Source organism: Carassius carassius, chromosome 7, assembly GCF_963082965.1.
Source record: "Carassius carassius chromosome 7, fCarCar2.1, whole genome shotgun sequence".
NCBI lineage: Eukaryota > Metazoa > Chordata > Actinopteri > Cypriniformes > Cyprinidae > Carassius > Carassius carassius.
The window spans coordinates 14,978,566-15,005,062 of NC_081761.1; the positions used below are offsets into that span (position 1 = coordinate 14,978,566).

Here is a 26,497-nt window from a genome sequence, read left to right on the forward strand (position 1 = left end):
GAGATGCATATGTGCTTTCAGAGAAAATATCAAAATACAAACATAAAAGAGATAAAGTGGGCCTAGTAAAACGATGTACAATAACCAGTTTATATATAGTTTAAATACAATAAAAAAAAAAAAAAAAAAACAAGGAAAGGACCTGAACAAATCTGTTTTGAGACTTCTTTTTAAAAGTGCATAACGTTTGACAATGTTTAATTCAGGTGGGAAAAGAGTTAATATCTAGCACATGAGCATTGAGAGATTTGTGAGTGCACAGGTCAGTTTAAATGAGGAGAGACATGTTTTAAGTGCGAGCACTCTCATCTGCGCTACAATAATGCGCTCTCGACATTTGTCATTAAAATAACGCCATGTGTCTAAGGCATAGTGAAATAATGCTAAAAGATGACTTACCGAGCACAAAGTCACACCACCTTGCTCCTAGAACACCCCTGCTGCTCCTTGATTGTCTGAGCATTTTTGTTGGGGAAGATGGACTTGTGCTCCAACTTTTCCGTTTGCCTCTTTTTCCTCCTCCCTTGCTCTGGCTTTTTGGGGATGAGTGCAGCTCTATTGGAAGGTTAACTGTACTGGGAGGTGTCCCTCCAACCAAAACATCCTCATTCTCCTCTTGATGTGAGACATCATAGAGCTTTACTGTGCAAATGTTACATTCCTCTGTCGCTGACTTTGTGTTTGGGGAGTTTATCTTTTTCAGAAACACCCTGCACTGCTTTAGGGACTCTGGACTCCAAGCTTTGGAGCTGATTCTGTGCTGCTTTGAAATATTGGCAATCCCAATCATTTTCTGAGGAGTTTTGACAAGAAGATTTAATGCATTTTGAACTTTCATGACTGGTCTGGATGTCCTTCCTACCAAGTTAGGCATTTCTTTCCATAATTCTGGAGTCTCAGCACCTGAAGTCCTTGTCCTCATTTGATCACCCAACACTTTGTGTGCCATATCACCTCCTAATGTTATCCTAGGCCTGGTTTTAAACTTAAGTCTCGCTCTAAGCAGAGCTGTTCTATAGACAACCCATGTGCTTCTAGACCTAGACATTCTATGTCTAATGTCATGCCTCTGTTTAAACGATGTATTAAAAAGCTTTCTCTTGGCTTTTGATCTTGTTGATTTGGACAGCATTTCTTGTGCTTGTTTGTGTATTGAGGGACTATTTGGGACAACTTTAGCAAATTTCTTGACATGTTTCCTGAGTCTCTCTGCTTGTGGACTTGGGCAAACATTGCCTTTGCAATTGGGTCTGCTGAGGTTGTAGTGAAAGACATCCTTAGGATTTTTTTCCGTGGTCTTCTTTACAATAGCAAGGGACTGAGTCTCTGTGGACTGCATAAACCAAGTACAGAGCTTCTCCATATTACAGTTTCCCTCAAAAAGCATTTTGATGGCAGAAGCAGACTTCTTAGCAGAACCTCTGAGCTTCTCACAAGTTTTGGGTTTAAGATCTGATTTAATCTCCCCTGACTTTTTAGCCTGAAACCCAACATCTGATACCCAAGTGTTGGACATTAGCTTGATCCTCCTAGCTAACTCTTCATTTAAAGTTTCAGGTGATGCTAAGGTGGGCCACCACCTGAAGCCCTCATTTGATGAAAAAATGGAATCCATCGAAATGGTAGAAAAACGAACATCTTTTATGCAACTGACATTCTTGGTCCTCATGGAAAGTGCATTTTTTGGGAGCTCTCCTTGCTCTTGTCTGTTCTTTGTATTCTGGCTGGATTCACAGCTAACCTTATTCAGCAGTAGTTTTCGTGACCTGCGAACCAATGCGCAGGATCTGGCAGTAGCAACAGAGTGGAGCAAATGAATGGAGGGTTTGCGTTCTCTAACAGAATGCCTCACTGGAATGAACTGCCCTCTGGTATTCTGACTATGTTCTTTTGGTGCATCCACTATATCCTTGTGAATGTCAGTAGGAATGCAGATTGTCTTCTGGTCTTTAGAAGGTTGAATTTCAATGAGAAGAGTCTTTCTGCGCAGATGTGAATCATTTGTGTCCCTTTTTATATGTATCTTTCTTTGCCTTGGTGATCCTGCGGTGACAGTGACAGAGATCCCAGAAATTTTGACTTTGGGAGGTCTTCCTGGCTTTCTTGACACCGCTGTGTCACTCTGTCTTTGACATTTGATGTTGCTGCCCGAAGAGACACATTTCCTTTCTTCAATAGGCATAACAAAATGGTGGTCTTTAAGCAGTTCATCATTACTACTAGTCTTTCTAGAACATATTTCATTGTATGTGCCACCATTTAATAGTTCAAAAACATGTTGATGTTCTGAGATATTGCTCAAATCTTCAGAAACAACTCTTTTTGCCCTTCTTGATCTTCCATTCGCTATGGTGATTTTTAGATTTTTATTTCTATTATCCTTACAAGACATTTCTGTTGTCCTGTGATTTACTGCACTGGAACCGGTTGTACCAGTTGAACAGAAGTCTGTTATTTTGGGTTTTGGAGGTCTGCCGATGGGACGTTTCACAGACTTCACAATATGTGGTCCTATTTTTTTGGGGCGCCCAGGACGCCTTTTTACTGGAGATGTTTCATGTACAATTAGTAGTGTTTCTTGGATTTCATCTTCATTGTTTGAACAACTGGGCAATACTGCATCACGTGAAACCACTTTTGATGAAGTGCACTTGTTTCCACCATGTTCAACAGTTCTCCCTGAAGCTGATTCAAGGACTGAATCCTGGAAATGTTCATCGATGGCACTGCCTGACCATGAGGATTCCACGCATGGATCAAACATCTCTCTTTGGGAATTTGAGCCTGAGGCAGCTGCTTTAAGAGTATATTTTACACCATCTTCACCGGTCACAGAGGAAACAAACATGAGCTTTATTGGACTATCATATTTCAGTCCAGACAGGCTTACTTTATCTTCTTGTCCACTCTCAGTGGTAGTCAAGTTAGACACTGTTTCAGTAGGACTTTGTGAGTCAGTGTTTAGACTGTTGGTCTTATGGAGTTTAGATCTTTTTGATGGTGAAGTATAATTCTGGCATGGTTTTCTTTTTCTTGCACTCTCTTTATCAGGATTCCTTCCATTATCCTTGTGCCCACACGCTTGCTCTTTTTTGGATGAAATCAGATTTTTTGATGAAGTTATGTTCTGTGGCACATCACAGTCTTCTCGTTTATCCTCAGTTTGAAAAGGCTGTTTGTCACATATATCATTTGGCCAGGCAATTTCTTCTGTAGAGCCAAGTGCTGTTGAGCTAATGTCCTTACGGGAATGCTTGGTGAATATACTTTCTGAAAAACAGGCTGCAAAATACATTTTCCGTGGCTCAGTTACATAGGAAGAGAAACGCTGAGGTGGTACAATATTTCGTCTGGCTCTTCCAACTTGAATAGTCAGATTTTTCTCTTTGTGAATTTTTGCTTTTACCTTCCGGTCACTATCAGTTGTTTGCAATTGTGCACTATCATCAAGAGGCATTGTTTCTTCAAGACATACAAGTTGGGGTTGAGTTTCTTGCCTCTTTTGTTTATTCAGTTTCTCCTTAGTTTGTGCATATGTGGTCGAATTTTCTAAGGTATCCTTTACAGGCTTTGAGTCGACTGCCTTGGAAATTCTGCCCAACTTTCTACAATCTGATTGTTCAACAAGAGAGTATGTTAGCTGTGCATTTTTACCCGTTTTTAAGGACCGATCTCTCTCAAACCCTATATTCCTCTTAAAATATGATGGACTAAGTCTGGCCAGATCTCTTTTGATTTGTAAGCTTTGTCTTCTTGATGATGGAAGATCAGGAGACTTGCTCATGCCAACTAACGTTTCCAGTCTCTTACGGGAACGTGTCTGAGGGGATCGCTGTTCAGTGGCTACATGCTGTTGTAAAAGCTCATTAAGGTTGTAATCTTTGTCATTACTGTTGTGTAGCACAGTTGTTATAATCTCTGTCAAATGCGTGTCATCTGTCTTGGTTATTTGACTAGCATGGGTAAGAAGATTTTGTTCCTTCTCTGAAGGTTGGATACTTCTTAACTTTTCAGTGACTCTATCCATTAGATCTCCTATAAAAGACCCACACTGGTGGTCATTCTCCTTCTCTGCTTGTGTAGGCAACAGTGCAACCTTTTCACAACATTCATCAGGAGATCCCACATGAAGAGTGTTAGAGTACAAAGCTGTATCTTCATCCTTCGTTCTGTGAGGTAAGAGAGGAGGTGGTGCCATGTTTAATGACTTGCAGTCCTGAATTTGTAATATACTGGACTTGACCACTATTTTACAGTCCAGGTCCACTGGCTTTGGTGATAGTGGTGGTGGGGAGGGGCTACGGCTTCCTTTGCATCTATTGTGAGAGTTACAATCACATTGATGGGTGATTAGAGTTTCTTTTACAAGAGAAATGTAGGTATGATCAACATTGTGCTGAAGCTGGCATGAGGGTAGTTTTGAGTGAGTACAACAAACAGTGGGGTTAGAACAGATATCTTGCCCAACACTTGCCATAGATGTATTTTGGCAGGCATTGCCATGAATGTTCCTCAGACAGACGCATAGAGGAGAAAATGCAATCGTTGGAAGCCTACAAGCTTTTCTACAACAAATGCCGGCAGTTACTGAGCAGTCACTGAATGTAAGTATTGGGGCCTCATTAAGTGATTTTTTATCAGCATGGCAACAGAGAGATCCAGCCTTAAACTGTCTTCTGTGAGCATCCCGCAGTGTTACAGAGATGTTATAATCTTCCTGCATGTCCTTTAAAATATGACAGAGTAGCAGTCTATGATGGGAACAAAGCGAAGACAGGACCTTCTCCAACACAGTGACTCTCCAGACCACTGGAGCTTTAGAACCACCTTCCTTCTCCAGTCTGGACCAGTCTTCCACACTTGGCCCTAAGGAACTACATAAATAAATTGGTTTAAGTCATTACTCAATCACTGACATAATTAGCTTTTCATGAATGTGAGCTGAGCTTTGTATTTTTTACTCTATTGTAATGTGCAATGCATTTGAATTGGATTAAAATTTTAACATCCTACCAAAAAGACATATTACAAAAATTATAAAGTTTGCATAGCTGTATTTAAAAGAGCACTCCTCATCTCCTTAAAGGCACCACAAGACATTGCATGCATGTTATGGTCATATATATGAGTGAGTGAGTGAAGTGACATTCAGCCAGTGGGCAGCCTTTTATGCTGCGGCGCCCGGGGAGCAGTTGGGGGTTCGATGCCTTGCTCAAGGGCACCTAAGTCGTGGTATTGAGGGTGGAGAGAGAACTGTACATGCACTCCCCCCACCCACAATTCCTGCCGGCCCGGGACTCGAACTCACAACCTTTCGATTGGGAGTCCGACTCTCTAACCATTAGGCCACGACTTCCCTTATATGCAGAATTAAAGATGTTTAAATGCCACAGATAAAGTAATATTCCACTTCTGTCAAGTTTATGCATGTATTCGAAATTTACAACAAAGTACAAACAACTCTGTACATGGAACAATTTTTTATTGGTAAATTGAAGGCAATAGGATGGCGATTGTAGCAACGCTTACACTCAGGAAAACTATAGAGAATATTTAATTATTTTAAATCAAACTTGAATAATTTTGTTTCCTGATGAATCAATGTGTCTCTTGATAAAACCAATTACAAACCAACAACATTTGCAGGCAATGTCGTCTCTTTGAAATTAAAATAAAAACTACCCCAAGGGGTAACGCAGGTTTGTCAAGGGATGGAGGGAAACGTTAAGAGAAAAAAATATATAAAAGGATATAAAATACACACTGGAGTAATATGCCGTCAGTATTTCTATTACAATTAATTTAATTCTTGCTTTGATTACCCTAATCCTGAAATGTTACAAATGAGACCACACCAAATACATTTCAGACAACATGCTTAAATGACCAATTAGCTTTTAGTTTTAGTGCAGTAAAGAATCACATATCAATGTGCAAGAGCAAAAAAAAGTGCTTCAACACAAAACCAACACAACATTTAAACTTCCTATTCTGATTACATCGGAAAAAAACAACACAACACACATACATACAATTAGATATTAGAGGGAATAATGCAAAATCAATCATAGTGCAACAAATATGCATAACTGATTGCAAAATGATTAATATCCTGCACCCATTATGAATATGAAATTAAACATACTTGGAAAGGCCTAAATTGGTGATACTGATCTGTTTAATAATCCATCTATAAATCAAGCCAAACTTTTTTGAGGGGAAAAACAGTTAAACCCAATTTAGCTCACAATAATTTATATTATGCCTTTCTTATCTGTAACCACTCCTGAACATAAACTGTCCCCATAATATGGGAGAAAACAAATTGGCTTTGGATGAACCATTTTGGCTCTATAAAAGAAACCTAAGGGCCCTTATTTTTATATAAAAGAGCAGTTCTAACACTATCATGCGCTATGTTTCAATAGGACTGTTGTTACCCTGAGAATAGTAATGTTTTTGGATTGTAATTATACAGGACAGAATATTAAGAATTATTAGAACACAAAAGAGAAATAACAGTTCTGCATTCCCCAAATCAAGCCTAACAGTATCCTATATAATGAAAAGGAGAATGCAGCACTGACAATGTACATGTATATGATTTAAAAAATCTGCATGACATTAACTCTTACATGACCACCCTTTACATTACAAGTGAAAATGTGCCTGTGACATCTATACCACCCCCAAAAAAGTTACATTGTTAATTGTGGTAACAGTATATAAATCCACCATACAGATTATATATGATCCGCAGTAGTATATAAAAACTTTTTTTTCCCCCTCCAAAGATTTATGTAAAACTGCTACTGGCTTGCAAAATAACTGAACAGTAGCTGTAAGAGCAGGCACTGTCGTTATTTTAAGAGCGGTGAAGAACATTCATGGTGGTTTGATAAATGCTTCCAAATTAAAATTAAAAATATATCAGTAAATCTGTTCTCTCTTTAAGGATAAGGGGAATTTAACTTTAAGGAACAACAAAAGGTAAAACATTTACAGAACATTCACAACACAAAAGATAAACACATTAACATTTCATATTGAAATGTTTATATTTCCAAAGCTTCAATCACAAAATTAACATTTCAGCTACACTTTGCAAAGCACTACAATTATAATTGTGAATCAGATAAGTGAAAAAAGATGCCATTCAAAATCAGTGTATGGCAATATTTTTCATAGCAAGTACGAAACAATAACCTGTATCACAAGTATGTGTGCAACTTTTGTAAAGTGCAACTAAATATTATATTCCAACTATACAAGCTTTTAAATACAGTAAGAAAAAAGTCCATACTATAAATATGGACTTGTTGAATTACCAGTATCATGAAATGAAACTGTTGTATAATAGGCCATTTAACGTTATAGTAATCAGTAGCATGAACAAAACAACAACCAAGAGCAGCAAAACTATAGAAGCCTGGTCATAAAAACAAAGCAATTCAGAGCAGCACTTGAATCAGGCTTTGCATTTCAGTCCCATGGTATGTGCATCATGAAATATGGACAAGGAGAAATTTTGATCCAAGTTCGGCAGCGCTCTACTCTGAACTGCTTCATTCATGGAGTGTGTAAGTGGAGAGGCAAAATGACCCTGAACTGTTTTGGTTTCAGCAGGCAGATAATGCAAGGATGTCTTTAGTTTGAGGAACAACACAACATTATAAAAAAGAAATTCAATTCTGAAAAGGGAATATTGAGTGAGGATTTCAGTTAGGATTGGGCCGATAGAAGACGCCATTGTCCATCGCCGATGGCTGAGAGACATCACGATGTTGAGCTGGCTAAAATTGAGGTGAAAATGCATTTAATAAAGACATTTTCCTTTGCTGGAGTGTAAACTCGTACCTACACTCACCTAAAGGATTATTAGGAAAACCTGTTCAATTTCTCATTAATGCAATTATCTAATCAACCAATCAAATAGCAGTTGCTTCAATGCATTTAGGGGTGTGGTCCTGGTCAAGACAATCTCGTGAACTCCAAACTGAATGTCAGAATGGGAAAGAAAGGTGATTTAAGCAATTTTGAGCGTGGCATGGTTGTTGGTGCCAGACGGAGCGGTCTGAGTATTTCACAATCTGCTCAGTTACTGGAATTTTCACGCACAACCATTTCTAGGGTTTACGAAGAATGGTGTGAAAAGGGAAAAACATCCAGTATGCGGCAGTCCTGTGGGCGAAAATGCCTTGTTGATGCTAGAGGTCAGAGGTGAATGGGCCGACTGATTCAAGCTGATAGAAGAGCAACTTTGACTAAATTAACCACTCGTTACAACCGAGGTATGCAGCAAAGCATTTGTGAAGCCACAACACGCACAACCTGGAGGCGGATGGGATACAACAGCAGAAGACCCCACCGGGTACCACTTATCTCCACTACAAATAGGAAAAAGAGGCTACAATTTGCACGAGCTCACCAAAATTGGACAGTTGAAGACTGGAAAAATGTTGCCTGGTCTGATGAGTCTCGATTTCTGTTGAGACATTCAGATGGTAGAGTCAGAATTTGGCTTAAACAGAATGATAACATGGATCCATCATGCCTTGTTACCACTGTGCAGGCTGGTGGTGGTGGGTGTAATGGTGTGGGGGATGTTTTCTTGGCACACTTTAGGCCCCTTAGTGCCAATTGGGCATCGTTTAAAGGCCATGGCCTACCTGAGCATTGTTTCTGACGATGTCCATCCCTTTAGGACCACCATGTACCCATTCTCTGATGGCTACTTCCAGCAGGATAATGCGCCATGTCACAAAGCTAGAATCATTTCAAATTGGTTTCTTGAACATGACAATGAGTTCACTGTACTAAAATGGCCCCCACAGTCACCAGATCTCAACCCAATAGAGCATCTTTGGGATGTGGTGGAACAGGAGTTTTGTGCCCTGGATGTGCATCCCACAAATATCCATCAACTGCAAGATGCTATCCTATTAATATGGGCCAACATTTCTAAAGAATGCTTTCAGCACCTTGTTGAATCAATGCCACGTAGAATTAAGGCAGTTCTGAAGGCGAAAGGGGGTCAAACAGTATTAGTATGGTGTTCCTAATAATCCTTTAGGTGAGTGTATATCTAACCATTGCATATTAGGATCTCCCACTGGTGAGTTAAAGAGATGTTACAGTCATTCTATCACCAGGCTGTCACACAGACACCATAAAAAATAATGTTGATAGACTTCAAATGAAAAGACCAGTCACTACAAAGACTAATTAGTGTGAAAGCTGCATACAACAATCTTCAAGCTGAGATTAGCTTATGTATGAACAAAACCTGAATATTATATTTCTTAGTTTTAAAAGAGTGATTAACTTTAAAATCAACAGTGCTTTACAATATTTTAAATATATTAATATAGATACCCACAGTGAAACACCTGAATAGATTTTTTTAAAGGCATGTTTTGTAACTTGATAAAATGTACCATTTATCCTGTTCAAGTGTATCTTCTAAGTCTGAATGAGATCCTGACTGCATGTTTTTTTATCCTTGTTGGCTGTAGTTTAGGCAATTTTTAGTTAAAACCATTTCTATGAAATAGTTGAGGTTTTGGTTTTGAGTTAAGACCGTTTGTAGGCAGTAGATGAGGCATTGGTTGTTGTCCCTGACTTTCCTGAGCCTGAGGTTGCTGCTTCAACAAGACGGAGCTTCTTTTTTGGTGGGGTCTTGAGTGTGCCCGTTCGCTCTTTGACTTTGTACTCCAAGGTGCTGTGTGGCACCCCATAAACGCCCTGAGCTTTTGACACGCTCATCTTCCCACTAATCACCATGGCTATGGCTTCCTCCAGGATATCGTAGTCATATTGCCGATAACGGCCCCGCTTTTTCCGTGGCTGCTTGTCTCGGCGGTCATCATCTCCGCTGTCAACCACACTTCCAGTGACGCTCCCGCCAACGCTCCCGTTCTTCATGTTCAGACACAGTGGAGGCAGGTCACCCTGGAGTAGACGCGACTCGAAGCCCGAGTGGCTTTCCATCAAGCCCTGTTTAGGGAGAATGGTCTTCAACTTGTGGAAAGCAGTGGAGCCATCAGAGGCTTTGTTGGCTTGGTATACAGCATCCACCAGGCCAGCCAGATCCAGCTGCGCTTTGGGCTGAGCACTGAAGCATACCTGAGGGACTCGGATGTGCACAGCTGGCCCAGCGGCAAGACTCTGAGGAGATGTTGTGGTCTCAGTCCCGTCGTTCTGCTCCCGTAGCTGCGAGACGATCCTCTGCAAGGTTAAGTGGTGAAGGTATGACGAGGCAGTCACGGCTGCCGGGAACTTTAGCTCGGTGTGCTCTAGTGATGTAAATTTACATTTTCTTACTTCAGACTGCTTTGACTGTGAGCGAGCCCATGCTTCTACCTTCTGCAGGACTAATCGAGTGTCATTGGTTGGGGACACTGCCTCTGTCCCCTTGCCACTGTCACCAAAAATCGATGGTTCCCCTGCCTTCCACTCTGGCAATAAGGCCTCTGTCTGAAACTGTAAGGTTTTCTGAGGTATCCCGTATAGTATGGCTGCTTTGTGAATATCCAGTGATCCAGACTGAATATCTTTCAAGGCTTTAGAGAGCAAACCTTCTGCAAACTCAGAGCTGCGATCCAAAAAGTCCTCTCTGATTGGTCTCCTAAGGGGAGGTGAGTGGGAGGATGAGAAATGTACTGATGAGCAGACCAATGACAGGACACACTCAGGGTCCACTCCTTTACTGCCTTGTCTTTTGGTAACATCACTCACTTTTCAATTGTCTGTATAACACAAAGCCTTTGAGTTGTTTGGGTATAAAACACTTTGTTTTTGGCCTTAGGTTGCAAACGATACTTCTTGGAAGGACAGTCTCTCATCAATTGTGTGGAGAAAGACAAGCGCTTATGGGATTACTTCCAGTATCTTTGTAATGCAGATGCATTTTGTGCGACTCTGGTATCTATTTTCTCATGTGAAAATAATATAGCATAAGTCAACGAATAGATCAAACAAATGAATAAATACAGGCGGTACAAAGGAACAAGTAAAGCCCCTGACTGTCGGTAAATGTGACGTTACCTTCCAACAAGTTAGAAAAGAGTCAACCCTTTGGCAGTGCAACAAAACCACCACTAAATTATACATAAAACACATCAAATGAATCAGGAGTAGAATTTGTTCACACAATAATCAGAAAGAATACAAATGAAAAAGATTCGGAAATAAAATTAATATTTTCTGGAATAAAAAGCTCATCAATATTACTTGTAATATAAATGTTACCATTTTAGTACCAAATTTTTCTTTGGCTTTGGTAGGATGAAGAAAGTCAAGAACACAACTTGGTAAACAAAACCTGAAGTACTCACCCTGAAAACTTTCTTTGAGTAGTTTCATTTTCTGGTGATGTATTTTTCTTTGAGAGGTCAAGTACTCCATCAACTATAAAAGTTAACAAGCACACAGGGGAACGTGTGAGAGATGCACTGAATGAAAGCACATTCACTCTTTGACAGCAGATGGCACTAAACTGCAGAAAATGCAGCCATTACCCTGGAAACCCCATAAATAGCAGCTATTTTCTAAAACGTACTTAAATAGATTTAAATAGCCATTCAGATTTGTTGATTTGCTACAGTGTTCATCACAGCGCCAAATACTTAAATATTATTACTTAATAGGCTAATCATTTTCAAACTTTTTTTTTTTTTTACATTTTACCTGGACTACAACATCCCCTAGATATTATTTGAAAGTGTTTTGATTCTTTATTGTTCAGTCACACTTTACATTAGGACTTGCAACTGTGTTATTTAATGAGCTAACATGAACTAAGACTTGTATTTTTTAACAAAGATTAATAACTTCTGTAGCAAATGTAGCTATTGCTTTATGGTCTTTATAGTTCTTTTGCACTTTAATTTGTGTAAAACATTTATTTTATATATTTTTCTGTATTGTTTTATTGTATTTAAATATTCAGTTATTTCTTTTATAAGAAAAAAGTTATTAAACCGGTTATACTGTTATTATTTTTTAAACTATATTTCAACATCGTGATAATACCGTGATACTTTTATCATGCCATGATAAAAGTATTAGCAATTAATCGCAACATGAAAATTTTATACCGGCATATCCCTACTCTCAGTAAATTGACCATTTATTCAGAGTTCTGTGCCTTTCAATGATGAGCATAATTAAAAAAAGTCAAAGACCAGATTCTCTGAAAAGACTGAAAAATGTCTGAATATTAACAGTGATACTGTTTAATATTTCAAAGCTACAAACTCCAGAATCTGGTCTTTTGAATTGAAAATGGTCGTGATTTCCATAAAAAAAAAAAAAAAAAGCCTTGATTACCTTGCAGGGCCTGAGAAGCTCGGCTGATGGTGAGGTCCAGAGGCCCATCACGGTCCGGCTGATGGGGGAGAAGCTCAGAGGTGTCGCTTAGGCCATTCAGGCCCTCGTGAGCCTGGCTTTTACATGCATACTCTAAAGCAAACCTCCGAATCATCTTGTGCATCAACTCCTGTGCCACCAACGGTACGCTGGAATCGCAGCTCTGAGGGAATTCTAAGAAATTGAACAATAGAAAAATTGCTGAGTATCTCATCAAATGGTTCCTTATATAAAAACACATTTTCTACTTTTACTACATATTTTTCAATGCATTTCAGAATTTAGAGTTACTAAACAACAATCGTAACAAATCTGAAATCTTGCTCTCTCTCCCTTTCTTTCTCTCCTCATTCTCTTCTTGCTCTCTCTTTCGGTCCTTATCATACATTGTTTTGACACGTGTACATACACAAGCTGTCACAATTCTTCCAACACCATGGGCCAAATCATGTAAAATCTGACATGCAATATATTACTTCAGCATAATAATATGGTTAATGCCATTATAAAAATGCATAATATATTGATAAATAAATTCACATTTCTTAACCCAGATGTGGCTCATTAAAGTACCAAATTTATGACCACATTTGTTTATTAGGCTAAATTTTTTTTAAATTAAACAAGTTAATCAGATAATTTACATTTACATTTAATCATTTAGCTGACGCTTTTATCCAAAGCGACTTACAAATGAGAACAATAGAAGCGATCAGACCAACAAGGGAACAACGACAGTATACAAGTGCCATGACAAGTCTCAGTTAGTCTAGAACAGAACACATAGCCAGGTGTTTTTTTTTTTTGAATATGATAGCCAAGAAAAGAAAAGAAAGGATAAGTGCTAGTACAAAGCAACAAAGCAGGGTTGCTACACCGAAGACAAACATGCAGATCAACCGTTTTTGTTATGAATTGTATCCTATTTTCAGTCATGTATAACCTAATACAGTTAGTGTAGTATTTAAGTTTAAATGGAGAAAAGTGTTTTAAATTGAATGCAAAGAGGCAAATTAAAGTCATTTTGTGACCAGAAAAATAATAATTTCCATTTGCAATGCAATTGTTTACCCACTCTAATAAATATACATGTATCTAGTCTAGTTGCTCAAAAGAGTATTGCAGGTCATAACTGCTTACTTATTTTTAGGTTTTGCCTTTGAATAAATATTTAGACATGATCAAACACAAGAGATTGAAACTGATTAATGGTCTTTCTATTTTTTCCCTCTTGTAGAAACACTATTGTGACAAAACATATTTAATGTAGTCTCATTCACCACTATAGAAGTTTACCCAACTAGGACAACTTCCGCTAGAAAATATGAAAGGGTTATATAACTAGATTCAAGATAAATTAGTTTTTTAATTAAATAAAATGCCTACATGCGCACTGTTCAAAGTATATAGATTTTTATTTAATTTTACATATAGTAAATGCTCAGCTGCAAAAACATGTTCTGAAACACACAAAGTTAATGAAATTCGCAAGTAAATTAAATTATATTATATGAAATAAATAAAGATTCTACAACGTCAGTTCAGTTTAACACTTCAGTTTCATCCATCGCACCCAAAGGTAAACTGCAGTGCTTTACAACTATAGAACAGGAAGAGCTAAATAAACTTATCACTGTATCTAAACCAACAACATGTTTATTAGATCCTGTACCCACTAAATTACTGAAAGTAGGGGTGCAACGAAATTTCAGCCGCCGAAAATTTTCGGCCGAAATGGCATTATCGGTTTCGGGCCGAAATAAAAAAAACAGCCGAAAACGTAAACCGAAAATGAATGTCACCCGCCCCTCCCATCCGTGCGCAAGCGCTTAGGTTTCACTCACGGTCGAGCTGTTATCACGCATCTGCCTATCAAAGATTAAGCATGTCAAAGGGCTGTCACAATCAAAAAAAGCTTGTCACAAAAGCTGCACAATCGATCGGACCAACCAACACAAGTTTCGAAAACGAAAACAGGGAATCGATTTTAACGGCCTTCTCTCGGAGCGCATCCAGCTCGTCACTATACGCTCGCAGCGAACGCGCGTCACACAGCAACTGCAGGTTCTGACACACACACACACACACACACACACACACACACACACAGAGAGAGAGAGAGAGAGAGAGCCTATTATTGCATAATATCAATGTAGCCTTCAGTAATGTTTTTCATTGATGTTATGGCAGTCCACATTGCTGACTTGTGCGCGTCTCAAGCGCCCTCTTTACGTTCGCCCTAATGCCTGTTTAGTTGTCGGTGGATTTGCCTATATTTGGCGTTGAAAAACGGATCAACGCCAAATATAGGCAATTTACTAACAATTCAATGAACACTTTGCCTATGTCTCAAAAATCGAACAGGATTTTTTTTTCACAAAAGTGACAGCCCTATACGAGAGGACACCAAAGTTGCAATATGTAACATTTGTTCTGCAAAAATCTCCAAAATTGTGGATTTTTTTGCACAATTTTTAAAAAACAATTTTATTTGATGGAACATAAAACTTGAAGAATAATTATTATTTATATTTATTGTAAAAAATATTTTATGTTTTGTTATGTAACCGTTAATAAAAGTTTGATTATTATAGGCTATTGTGATTTTTTGCCATTTGCCATTTTCGGCTTCAGTTTCAGTTTTCGGCCAAGTGCATCCTAAATTTTCGTTTTCGGCGCAGAATTTTTATTTCGGTCTATCACTAACTGAAAGAGTTGTTACCTGTAGCCGAAGAACCACTTCTCAATATCATTAACTCGTCGTTATCTTTTGGTCACATCCCAAAACCATTCAAGCTGGAGGTTATCAAGCCTCTTATTAAGAAACCAAAACTAAATCCTAGTGTACTGGCAAATTATAGGCCTATTTCAAATCTTCCATTTATGTCTAAAATTTTAGAAAAAGTTGTGTCTGCTCAATTGAGCACCTTCCTGCATAACAATGATCTGTATGAAGAATTTCAGTCAGGTTTCAGGCCCCACCATAGCACAGAAACTGCACTTGTTAAAATTACAAATGACCTGCTTCTTGCGTCAGATCAAGGCTGCATCTCATTTCTAGTCTTACTTGATCTTAGTGCTGCGTTCGACACCATAGATCATGACATACTCATAGATCGATTACAAAACTATACAGGTATTTAAGGGCAGGCAGGCTCTAAGATGGTTTAGATCCTACCTGTCCGATCGCTACCATTTTGTTTACTTAAATGGGGTGTCATCTCATTTATCATCAGTAAAATATGGAGTGCCACAAGGATCCGTCCTAGGTCCCCTTCTATTTTCAATATACATGTTGCCCCTTGGTAATATTATTAGAAAATACGGAATTAGCTTCCACTGTTATGCTGATGATACTCAGCTATATATCTCAACGAGACCAGATGAAACTTCTCAATTATCTAAGCTGACAAAATGTGTTAAAAATGTAAAAGATTGGATGACAAATAATTTTCTCCAATTAAATTCGGATAAGACAGAGATATTAATTATTGGACCAAAAAACACTACACAGAATCTTGTAGATTACAATCTGCAACTAGACGGATGTACTGTTACTTCCTCTACAGTCAGAAATCTGGGTGTTATATTAGACAGCAATTTGTCTTTTGAAAATCATATTTCCAATGTTACAAAAACTGCATTCGTCCATCTTAGAAACATTGCCAAGCTACGAAACATGTTATCTGTTTCTGATGCAGAAAAGCTAGTTCATGCATTCATGACCTCTAGACTGGACTATTGTAATGCACTTCTAGGTGGTTGTCCTGCTTCGTCAATAAACAAGCTACAGGTAGTCCAAAATGCAGCAGCTAGAGTCCTTACGAGGTCAAGAAAATATGATCATATTACCCCAATTTTACAGTCTCTGCACTGGTTACCCATTAAGTTCCGTATCAGTTACAAATTATCATTACTTACCTATAAGGCCCTAAATGGTTTAGCTCCTGCGTACCTAACTAGCCTTCTACCACGCTACAACCCATCACGCACCCTAAGGTCACAAAACGCTGGACTTTTGGTAGTTCCTAGGATAGCAAAGTCCACTAAAGGAGGTAGAGCTTTCTCACATTTGGCTCCCAAACTCTGGAATAGCCTTCCTGATAATGTTCGGGGTTCAGACACACTCTCTCTGTATAATCTAGATTAAAAATGCATCTCTTTCACCAATCATTCGAATAATGTATCTCTTAAATTGTGAGTGTAGTTGCATCTGATCAAATGTGCATTTTTATTCATTAGCTTGGGTTAAACTAATTTTACTTTGTTGGATCAGCAGCTATGCTAATGATGTCTCTATTTTGTTTCTATGTTTTGTAACTAGGATTTACACAAGCTCCAGTCTGGATCCAGAACACCTGAGAAGAGATGATGCTGACCCTCAGAGGACCTCAGATGATGCTAGCCCTGAATCAACAAACAGAACTAACAATTATTGCTACATGTGTGACTGCATCATATAATAATTATTAATTAATAATATTTATAATGTTCATTGTCTAGCTGACTACGTCTTGTATTAATTTTTTCTAAAAATCCTATCAAACGTGCACAAACTGACAGTCACCACCATAAGCTACTACTAAATATTGTAGAAACAATTTTCTGTAAAGTTGCTTTGTAACGATTTGTATTGTAAAAAGCGCTATACAAATAAACTTGAATTGAAATACAAATGTACATTTATTTATTTATTTTTTTTTGGGTGGGGTGGGGGGCAAGAGCTTTGACAATTCGAAAACTGGTATGATGCAATTAAAATTTTTCCTTTCTCTTTGGAGTGTTATAAGCTCTTGGTGCATAAAGGAGATTTGTAAGCAGGGCTCGAAATTTACTTTTTTTTTTACATCGGAAAGCACTGGTGCTCTCAGCGTCAAAAAGTAAGGAGCACCAGCAAAAATTTAGGAGCAACACTACTACAAATTAGGTATTTACAGATTTTATACTTACATTATTAACATTAATGCAGATTTAAAGATTGGTTAACATTAGCTGTCAATCACTCAGTCACTGCTTCCCGCTAACTGCAGCAAGAAAAATAAAGGGCTGAAGAAGAGAGAAAATGAAAAGAACACTGACAACCTAAAGTTAAGCTCTTCTTTGGCAAGTAATTGCACGGAACGGCTGGCAGCTAGGGGTGTGCGATATTGACAAAACATTATCTCTATTTTCTGGAATTTTATCAATAATAATTTGAGTGTTACTGTGCTGATATCTTGAGGACACCAGTTGACAGCTGATTTTTTTTATATTCTTCATATTCTGTGTGGTGGTCAGTTTACAGCAGAGACAGAAATGAATCTTTTCCAATAAGTTTAAATTTATTTTTAGTGAAAGTGAGTAAAAGTGACGTGACATACAGCCAAGTATGGTGACCCATACTCAGAATTCATGCTCTGCATTTAACCCATCCAAAGTGCACACACACAGCAGTGAACACACACCAGGAGCAGTGGCCAGCGATTTATGCTGCGGCACTTGGGGAGCAGTTGGGGGTTCGGTGCCGTGGTATTGATGGCCCAAGACTCGAACCCACAACCCTAGGGTTAGGAGTTAAACTCTCTAACCACTAGGCCATGACTTCCCAACTTCCCTTTACCTTTTATGGTCATTTTTACCTTAAAGCCATTTTTTCTAAAAGTGTGCATTATCATTTGAGTCAAATTCTTATATTTAAGTCAATTATAATAAGATATTTGGGCTGTTATCAATCAAATGAAATTATCAATCAACAAAATTCATCATTGCAATGCACAGGAAACACAGAAGCTGCATCTGAAATGGCATTTACACACGGAATAATGCATTCAACTTGCAGTTACACACATAGGTAATATTTTAATATTATTAACAAAAACAGGCAATATAGTGTCTAAAACGTAAGTCTCTTAATATTAACTTCTTGTTTGTTGAACAGTTGTATAAAATCAATATCACATTTGTAATCATGCTGATTTTTGGAGGAAAAACAGCACTCATTTTGTGATATCGATTAACTAAATGAAATTACATCATAAAACAACAATCACGAAATGTGTACAACAAAGTCACCTACATCTTGGATGCCCTGGGGTAAGCAGATAAACATAAAATGTAAATTTTTGGGTGAACTATCACTTTAAGTTGTATTTACAACACTGTTCCAGAACAGTTCATCCCAAATATTCAGATGTGTGCAGCGCATTTTATGGAGGATGAGGACTGTCTCTGGGAAAGAAGCCTACAATGTGGGTGTCTGTTTCTATAAAGTGGAGCAATTGCAACTTTGCAAGAACAGTCTGGCGCTTCTGACTCACAGTCTATAAGTACATTTTCATATGTAAAGAATTTGCCACTGATGACTAGAACGCGAGTTTTGAGCAGTGTAGAGTGCTTGTTGTTTGTCGTTTCTAGGATCACAAATGCAGACATGGTTTTATGTTTACGTGGCGCGATAAGATATGCAACAACACGTAAAAAGACATTATAAGTCATTATAATCAGTAATTATGTCCAAACTTGATGCAACAAATGCCTTGTTTATAATGGGTTTTGTTGTTTTTCTCTTGTTACACCGGTGTTCTGACCGGGACACGGCGTCACAGACTAGTGTTGCACGGTGCACCGATACTGCAAAAGTATCGCGATTCTCGGAAATTAAAAACGTCATGATTCCTAAATTTATTAGTATCGATAATTCAAAGAATGACTGCGTTCCAGATTTGTAAGAGACGTATTTCATGTTGGTGTGTGCAACGCACACTTCCAGTGCCTCCCTATGGACGTCTGTGTTTTTTCTCCACACGCAAGCAGCAAAAAAGCACTACAGCTTGAGATGGCTGCATTAGTGGCTTTACTAAACTGATTTGGCTTTACTAAAATGTGTACATAATCGCATTAAATAGTTTAAATAAGTTGTTCAGATGAAGAAAGCATGAGGTTTTCTTGCATAATTAACATTTTAATATTTTGGTCATCATATATAATATTCACATTAATCGGGGATTAAACGTGGAGTTATGTTCTGTATGCTAAATATGAAAACGAGCGTATCTGCGCTTTGTATCTGCTGATTGCTGATCGAGATTTACATGCTTGGCTCACTGACCCTGTATACTCATTCATTTCATTCACGAACGAGATGTATCAGTTCATTCAACTCATTCACAAAAGTAGATTAGAAGATAATACAGATCCGAAGAGTCAAGAGATATCTTGATTACTGTGATGGGAGTGTCCTTTCCTAGGGTCCTCCATGTAAATTACCCTTTATTCCCTTTGAGTTGTAAAACCACCCAGGCTTGGGACCTGAGTTAATGCAAATTCCAATTGTTAGTTCCTGTCTCCATCTCGGGGGATGTTTGTCTTGGTCTGAGGTATTTAAACGATTGCAGCAAAAGGATCAGGGCGATTTCTGTAGCCAGAAAGCCCGTAGTGTGTTGTGTGTCTCTTCACTTCATACTATGTATTTTCTAAGGTCAGTTATGCATATTTTACTTTTAGATTCATCTTTGAGAATTTGATGTTTTGTATTGATATGATTTGATGTGTTTCAATTGGATATGTAATTGGCAGAATTCATATTTACCTGACTGATAATAAATTGTTACATTTGATTTTATTCTGTTTTACTCTGTAATTATTGACTAGTAGATTACGTTGAATCCTTGTTAGAGACATGAGCACCCGAATGAACAAGTTAATATAAACTAAAGAGTTTAACTAGAATAATCAAATGTCAGAAGAATAGGTCTACTAATTAGAAACAGACGTACAACCAATTTGAATTCCAAGCTAAATTCGAGGTCATACTAAAATGGAGATTCTAAGCTAGGAAAGAGCACTGGCAAAGCCTTAGTTTGTTTATATGAAAAGATTTATTTTGTATTATTTATTTTATTTGGGATTTGTTTTAATATATCAATTTAGTTTTGTTATTTGACAAAGATATTTCAGTTTCAGAAAGAAATGTACAGCATTCTTCCGTAGTTGATGAGGGAGTATTTAAACCTTTAAATAATATAGAATATTATATACAATAAATACAGGAATGTTTTAATGCTGTCAGCGAATTTATCATCAACATTAAAGATTAGATTAGATGAAATGAAAAAGTCACCGTGATGATAATTAAACCATTTTAAATTTTAAATTTTGTCTGAGTGAGAATGAAATAATAAAAGGAAACTTTTTCATTTATCTTTCTTAAATCTCATTTTGTACAAACAATCGTGAGAAAATCGTACCGTGAAACCAGTATCGTGAATCGTATCGCATCACATCGCGAGTTCAGTAAATCTATACATGCTTACTAACTTTATCTTAAATAGCTTGCATACAACTTTATCTTGCGGGTCAACAATTTTACCTCACTTTCTCTGCTGCGGTCGAGTTGGGCTCTGCACTTGCTGCCATCTTCCATGAAGCCATCAACTTTCAGCAATGATGCTGTGCCAGACAGTGCGACTCCCATGACCTGTCCCTAAACCCTCAGGCACGCTAGCGTGCCCACTCGCAAAGCAGAAAGCCACGTCTCTGCTACCGCGGGCGTTTTTTTCCACATTTATTTTTCATTCTAATATTAATTTTCACCCTCGAAATTAGTTTTTTTTAAACTATTCGAATATATATTCGAATTTAGAATATTTGTTGTCAGCCCTACAGGTGATGTAAGCAGTTTCCAGCTCACCACGCCCGTTGGTACGAGCTACCATGCCCTTGGCAGTATAAAACCATCTTGTTTTCGTCAAAATCACTGTAGTGAGTCAGGAGTTGGAATTGCGAGTATTGAAAGCGACCAGGATAGAGCATTATAGCATCTATTTAGCATAGCATTGATATAGTTATTTAGATTATTTCGTGTAGCCTATGTAGTTAATTAGCATAGTTGTTAGTGTAACTTTAGTATTGTTAGAAGCATAGTTAGTTAGTAGCATAGTATTGCATCAGTTAGGATAGCTTCAAGTTGGCGTAGATTTATCGGTTTTTAATACAGTGGTCAGGATGGTACATAGGTTTAGTGTTGCTGGTCTGCATAGTTTTCCAGCAGACTTGAATATTAGGCGCCAGTGGTTGCTGTCCTCACTAGTCTTTTAATGTGCATTAATTTGAAGTTTAATCTTCACATTCAGCCATATCGCAATTCTGGTCTTTCCATCCCCAAATTTAAGACATCTTGAAATAATATCATAAATTAAGACTTTTTAAGAAACGCATAAATACATGATGCCGTTTTGTTCATAAATTTTTATGTAATTTCCGAAACTATATTCCGAATTATATTCTGAATATTATATTCAATTAGTTTAGTTAGTTTAGATGTAATGCAAGATTTTACAAAGTTACTTCCTTGTGTTGACAATTTAAATGGGCTGCATTATTTTGCTCATTGCTCCCTCCTGTGGCCTATACAATTAGACTTATACAATAAAGACCTATTTAATCTGCATATAAAACATTAGAAATTGGATATTTAATTTAGTTTTGTTTAAAAAAAACTGTTTCTGATCTCAAATTGTGTTAATTTTAGGGCTAAAACGATTCCTCGAGTAACTCGATTACAAAAAATTATCGAGGCAAATTCCTCTGCCTCGAAGCCTCTTTTAATTTGTTTTAAAGCTCACGTCAGGTACTTTCGCAATTCTTTTTTTAATGTGACAACGCGTTTACGTCACTCACAAAGCGGAAGGAGATGCAAGGAGGCAATGTTTTGATTTGAGTGCGCGGGCTGCAAAATGGAAGGGAGCGATAATAATGGCGATGAGTAGTGTTGTCACGGTACCAAAATTTCAGTATTCGGTACCGATACCAGTGAAAATCCACGGTTCTCGGTACCAATTTTGGTACCAAAGCAAAACACAAAAATATGCTAATTTAAAAAAAAAACTTTTTAGCACTAAAAATAAAACCAATGCCATTCTTTATACTTATTTACAATTGTGTTTAAAGTTTTTCTACAAGTTATATAATTATGAAAAACAGTAAACAAATTTCACCCAAATTTAATTTGTCTTTTAATTTATGAAATTTTAACATTTTATTTTAGGTAAATAAAGGGGATTTGCTATTAAAATTAAAACATGGAAGAAATATTGTTATTTATTTCTTTAAAAAATAAAGTTTTATAAAATGTTCAACAGTAGTAGCAGTATCACATACATTTTACTAAATAATAGTAATATTTCTAGCACAATGCCTTTATGTAAAAATTAACTTTTAGGCCTAATGAATGCATATTTGTCATTTTAACTGAACTTAAGACTGGTGGTGATGCTTAAGATATTTTTGGTCATTGAGGGTTTCTGTAAAAAAATATTAATAGATCATATTAATTATTATTAAAAGATAATACTACTACTAATTCTACTATCATACTAATGTATATACAATGCACTATGAATTGATGAGCTGCTGGGTTCATGAATATTAATCACGTTGTCTGCGTTTGGTCAAAATGATTTGCTGAAATCAAAACAGGGACGTAAGAGATCAGCGCCAGCCAATGAAATTGCCATTTGCGCATTAGCTCCGCCCACTACTGGAGAAACCGGTATGTCTCCTGCTTGTTCGAAAATGAACATAAAAATTCTTAATGAACTCTATTTTGACAGGAGAAGACAAAGAATAGTTTACATATAGCGTGACGATTCAGCGTGGTAAGACTCTCGCTCTCTCTCTCTTTGCATGTGTGAGAAACAGCGCTAACAGCTCGATACTACCGGTACTTAAAGAAACCTGGTACCGTCACATTTAAATTTTTTTAGTACCAACTTGGTACCGAAGTACCGGGTCTTTTGACAACACTAGCGATGAGCAAAAAGAAGAAACAAATAGGAGAAAACGACTCAAAATGTCCAAGGTTTGGGATCATTTCATATTGAAACCTAGAGAGAACGTCGCGACCTGTGTCCATTGCCAAATAGAGCTGGCATACCACAACAGCACATCGTCCATGCTGCAGCATCTCAGCAGAAAACATCCACTCTACTCAGAGACCGGAGGACCGTCACCCGGGACAAGGTTAATTCAGTGTAGCATTAACTCAATGTGATTGCTAGTGAAGGCGGTTAAATAAAGTATATTAACTAATTTAAGGGACAACCCACGACGGTGAAAATAAACCGCACGCAGATACGGAGGGGCCGTTACACCACCAGATTATTTAACAGCTTAGTTTATATAACGGTTACCAAAGGAGTTAATTTACTGCCAAAAAAAGTTGTGAATAGCTTTTACGAATAAATATACTAGATACTCTCTTTATAATGTGACAGAATGTGAAAACATTCAAACAAAGTTATGGCATATCACATTTCTCTTCAATATCGTGCAGCCATAATACAAATTATATTATTCACAACTTTTTTTGAAACTTTCTTTATACCATCCCTCTGAATACTCAGTTGATACTTTCGTTTGAATTCTGAACGTTGAATACGTTATAATCACGTCCCTAAGCCTAATGTGCTCCAATTTGAGTCTTTGTTCATTTTAGTTTGATTGCCATGAATAGGATTTATAAATGCACAGCCATGAACTTACTGTATGATAATGATATTTTAGCTGAGTAATATCAATAATTATTTTTTCACCTTTTTCTGTAAATCATCACAGCTTCATATGGACAGATATGTGCGGACAACTACTTCATGTTCCACTGAGCAAGCAGCTGAGTTTTCAGAGAGCATTTTAAACATGATTATTACAGACATGGGCCCACTGTCCATGGTGGAGGATGATGGTTTTAAAGCGATGATTTCCACTTTCAATCCCAAGTAAGAGCTTCCTTCAAGAGCCTTCTTCACGAAAAAGATGGAGAAAAAGTATGAAGGCATCAAAGGCAAGTTGATGAAAGCCCTGCGGGAGACTGACAGTGTTGCACTAACAACTGATATTTGGACGAGCGTTGCAACAGAGGCTTATCTGGGGGTGACGTGTCACTATCTTGGGGAGGATTGGGAAATGTTGTCCCACTGCCTGACAACGATGCCCCTTGAAGAGAGACACACGGCTGCTAATATTGCAAAGTGGATTGAGGATGTAATTGCCAAATTCGACATTCCACCAGAGAAAATCAAGGCTGTTGTTCACGAAACGGTGCTAATGTCGTAGCAGCAGCAAAGATTTTGCAAGAAAGGCATGGATGGGCATCATTGCGATGTGCAGGGCACACCCTCAACTTGGTTGTACAAAGCTCGCTAAAGATCCACCAAGCTATCTCCAAGTGTGTGGCTTCTGTAAGATTCCTTGTTGAACATTTTAAGAAGAGTGAATTAGCATGCACCAAGTTGATGGAGAAGCAGAAGCAAATGGGCACCGAGACAAACATGCTAGTGCAAGATGTATGCACACGGTGGAACAGCACCTATCAGATGTTGTCCAGGCTGCTAGAACAAAGATGGCCAGTGACTGCTACACTCTCTGACCCAGCAGTGACTCAGAGAGCAAAACACTACCTTGATCTCAAGCCTGAACAGTGGAGCCTGATTGAAGAGCTTTGCCAGGTTCTTGAGCCCTTTGAAGCAGCAACAGTGTTTCTGAGCGGACAGCATTTTGTTACACTTTCTGCACTTCCACATCTAGTGCACAATCTTAAGATCACCGTGCAGAGTCCAGATCCTGAGACTGCACCAGTGAGGTCATTCCAGGCTCATGCGACAGAACAGATCACAGCAAGATGGCAAGGACTGACAGAGTTTACACCTGAATCTCCAAACATTACCCTACTTGCTACTGCTCCAGATCCCAGGTTTCGAAAACTAAATTATTGACTGCTGACCAAATATTCAAGGTCCAAAGCACAGTACAAACCATGGCACTAGCTGTTGCTAACAAAAAGCAAGTGAGGCAGCCCACTTTAAGAGTAAATGGAGCATCCAGCACAGCACACAACTCTCCAGAAGCGCATGTCAAGAAGGTCACATTGTTCCTCGACATACTGGGATCAGACTCCAACTCCAGTGATGAGGAAGATGAGGAGCAGCAGTTAAACCAAGCTGTGCAGAAGGAGGTAGGCAAGATCTTTTTTTTTTTTTTGCTCTTATTTAACAATTTCCACAATAAGGCAATTCACATAATATAACATTTTTAAAACAGAAACTTTTTGCAAAGATAAATAACCAAAACAAAACACATTTTATTCCACAGATCCTTATGTATTTCGGAGAACATCCCCTGTCCAAGAAGGAGAATCCACTGTCTTGGTGGAAAATGAATCAAGCGCGCTATCCAACACTGGCAAAGACCATGATGTGTATTCCGGCCACATCCACGCCAGCAGAGCGTCTGTTGCTTCAAACATTGCTTCAAAGCGCAGGGCAAGCCTTAGTTCTGAGCATGTTGACATGCTTACCTTTCTACATTGCAATCACATGCTCCTTTAAAGACTTGCACACACATCGAGAGAGAGACAATTATATTCTCATGAATATATTGGCTTAAAGCACTCTTTGTGAAACCATGCATGGACTTTTGTTCCAAGTTCCTGTCCATGTGTTTTTGCCTCCTAAATGCTACAAAGCATTCCAAGACAGTAAAGGCTTATGTTCAGAACTTTGACTAAAAGGCAGTGTTTTATATTATTATTTATTTTAATGTATGCCTCAGTTTTGACACTTAAATTATAATTTCTTTGAAAATAATTAATCTATAATTTAAATTAAAAAAATATATATTTTCGTTTTAAAAAATGTGAATAATTATTGATACAGAATGATATCAAAAGTGATATTTTAGCTATATCGGCCAGCACTACTGTTTCCCAGGTAATGGCAGAACACAAAGCAGTGCAGCACCGGACTTTGAACGTGCAGCGCTTCAGTTTATTTAATGAAATCATTGCCTTTTGAAATTTAATCGTCACATTAAGCCAGATGGCAATTCTGGTCTGTCAGTCCCCAAATTTAATACCTCTTGATATCATAATTAAGACTTTCTTGTACAATTTAAGACTTTTTAAGGCCTTAAATTTGATAACTAAATTTAAGACTTTTTAAGACCCCACGGAAACCCTGGTTAAAGGGATCGTATGATGTTGCTAAAAAGAACATTATTTGGGGTATTTGGTCTAATTAAATGTATTTATGCAGCTTAAGGTTAAAAAAAAAAATCTTTCTGAAACGTGTCGTTTTTTACAAAGCTCATCGATCTG

General features: G+C 37.8%; 1 protein-coding gene across 2 annotated transcripts in view; it reads right to left on the bottom strand.

Moving 5' to 3' along the window:
• The window catches only part of lcorl (ligand dependent nuclear receptor corepressor-like), a 38,766-nt gene that overhangs the window by 2,301 nt on the left and 9,968 nt on the right, over positions 1 to 26,497 (bottom strand). Inside the window, exons 5-7 of one of the 2 annotated variants that reach the window (XM_059553996.1) lie at positions 12,331 to 12,543; positions 11,337 to 11,409; positions 400 to 4,874 (exon numbers count right to left, since the gene is read on the bottom strand). In XM_059553996.1, coding sequence (XP_059409979.1) covers positions 400 to 4,874; positions 11,337 to 11,409; positions 12,331 to 12,543 — 4,761 coding nt within the window. Of the gene's footprint in view, positions 1 to 399; positions 4,875 to 8,824; positions 10,628 to 11,336; positions 11,410 to 12,330; positions 12,544 to 26,497 lie in introns of those variants that run through there. The other variant, XM_059553997.1, reaches the window with a different exon arrangement.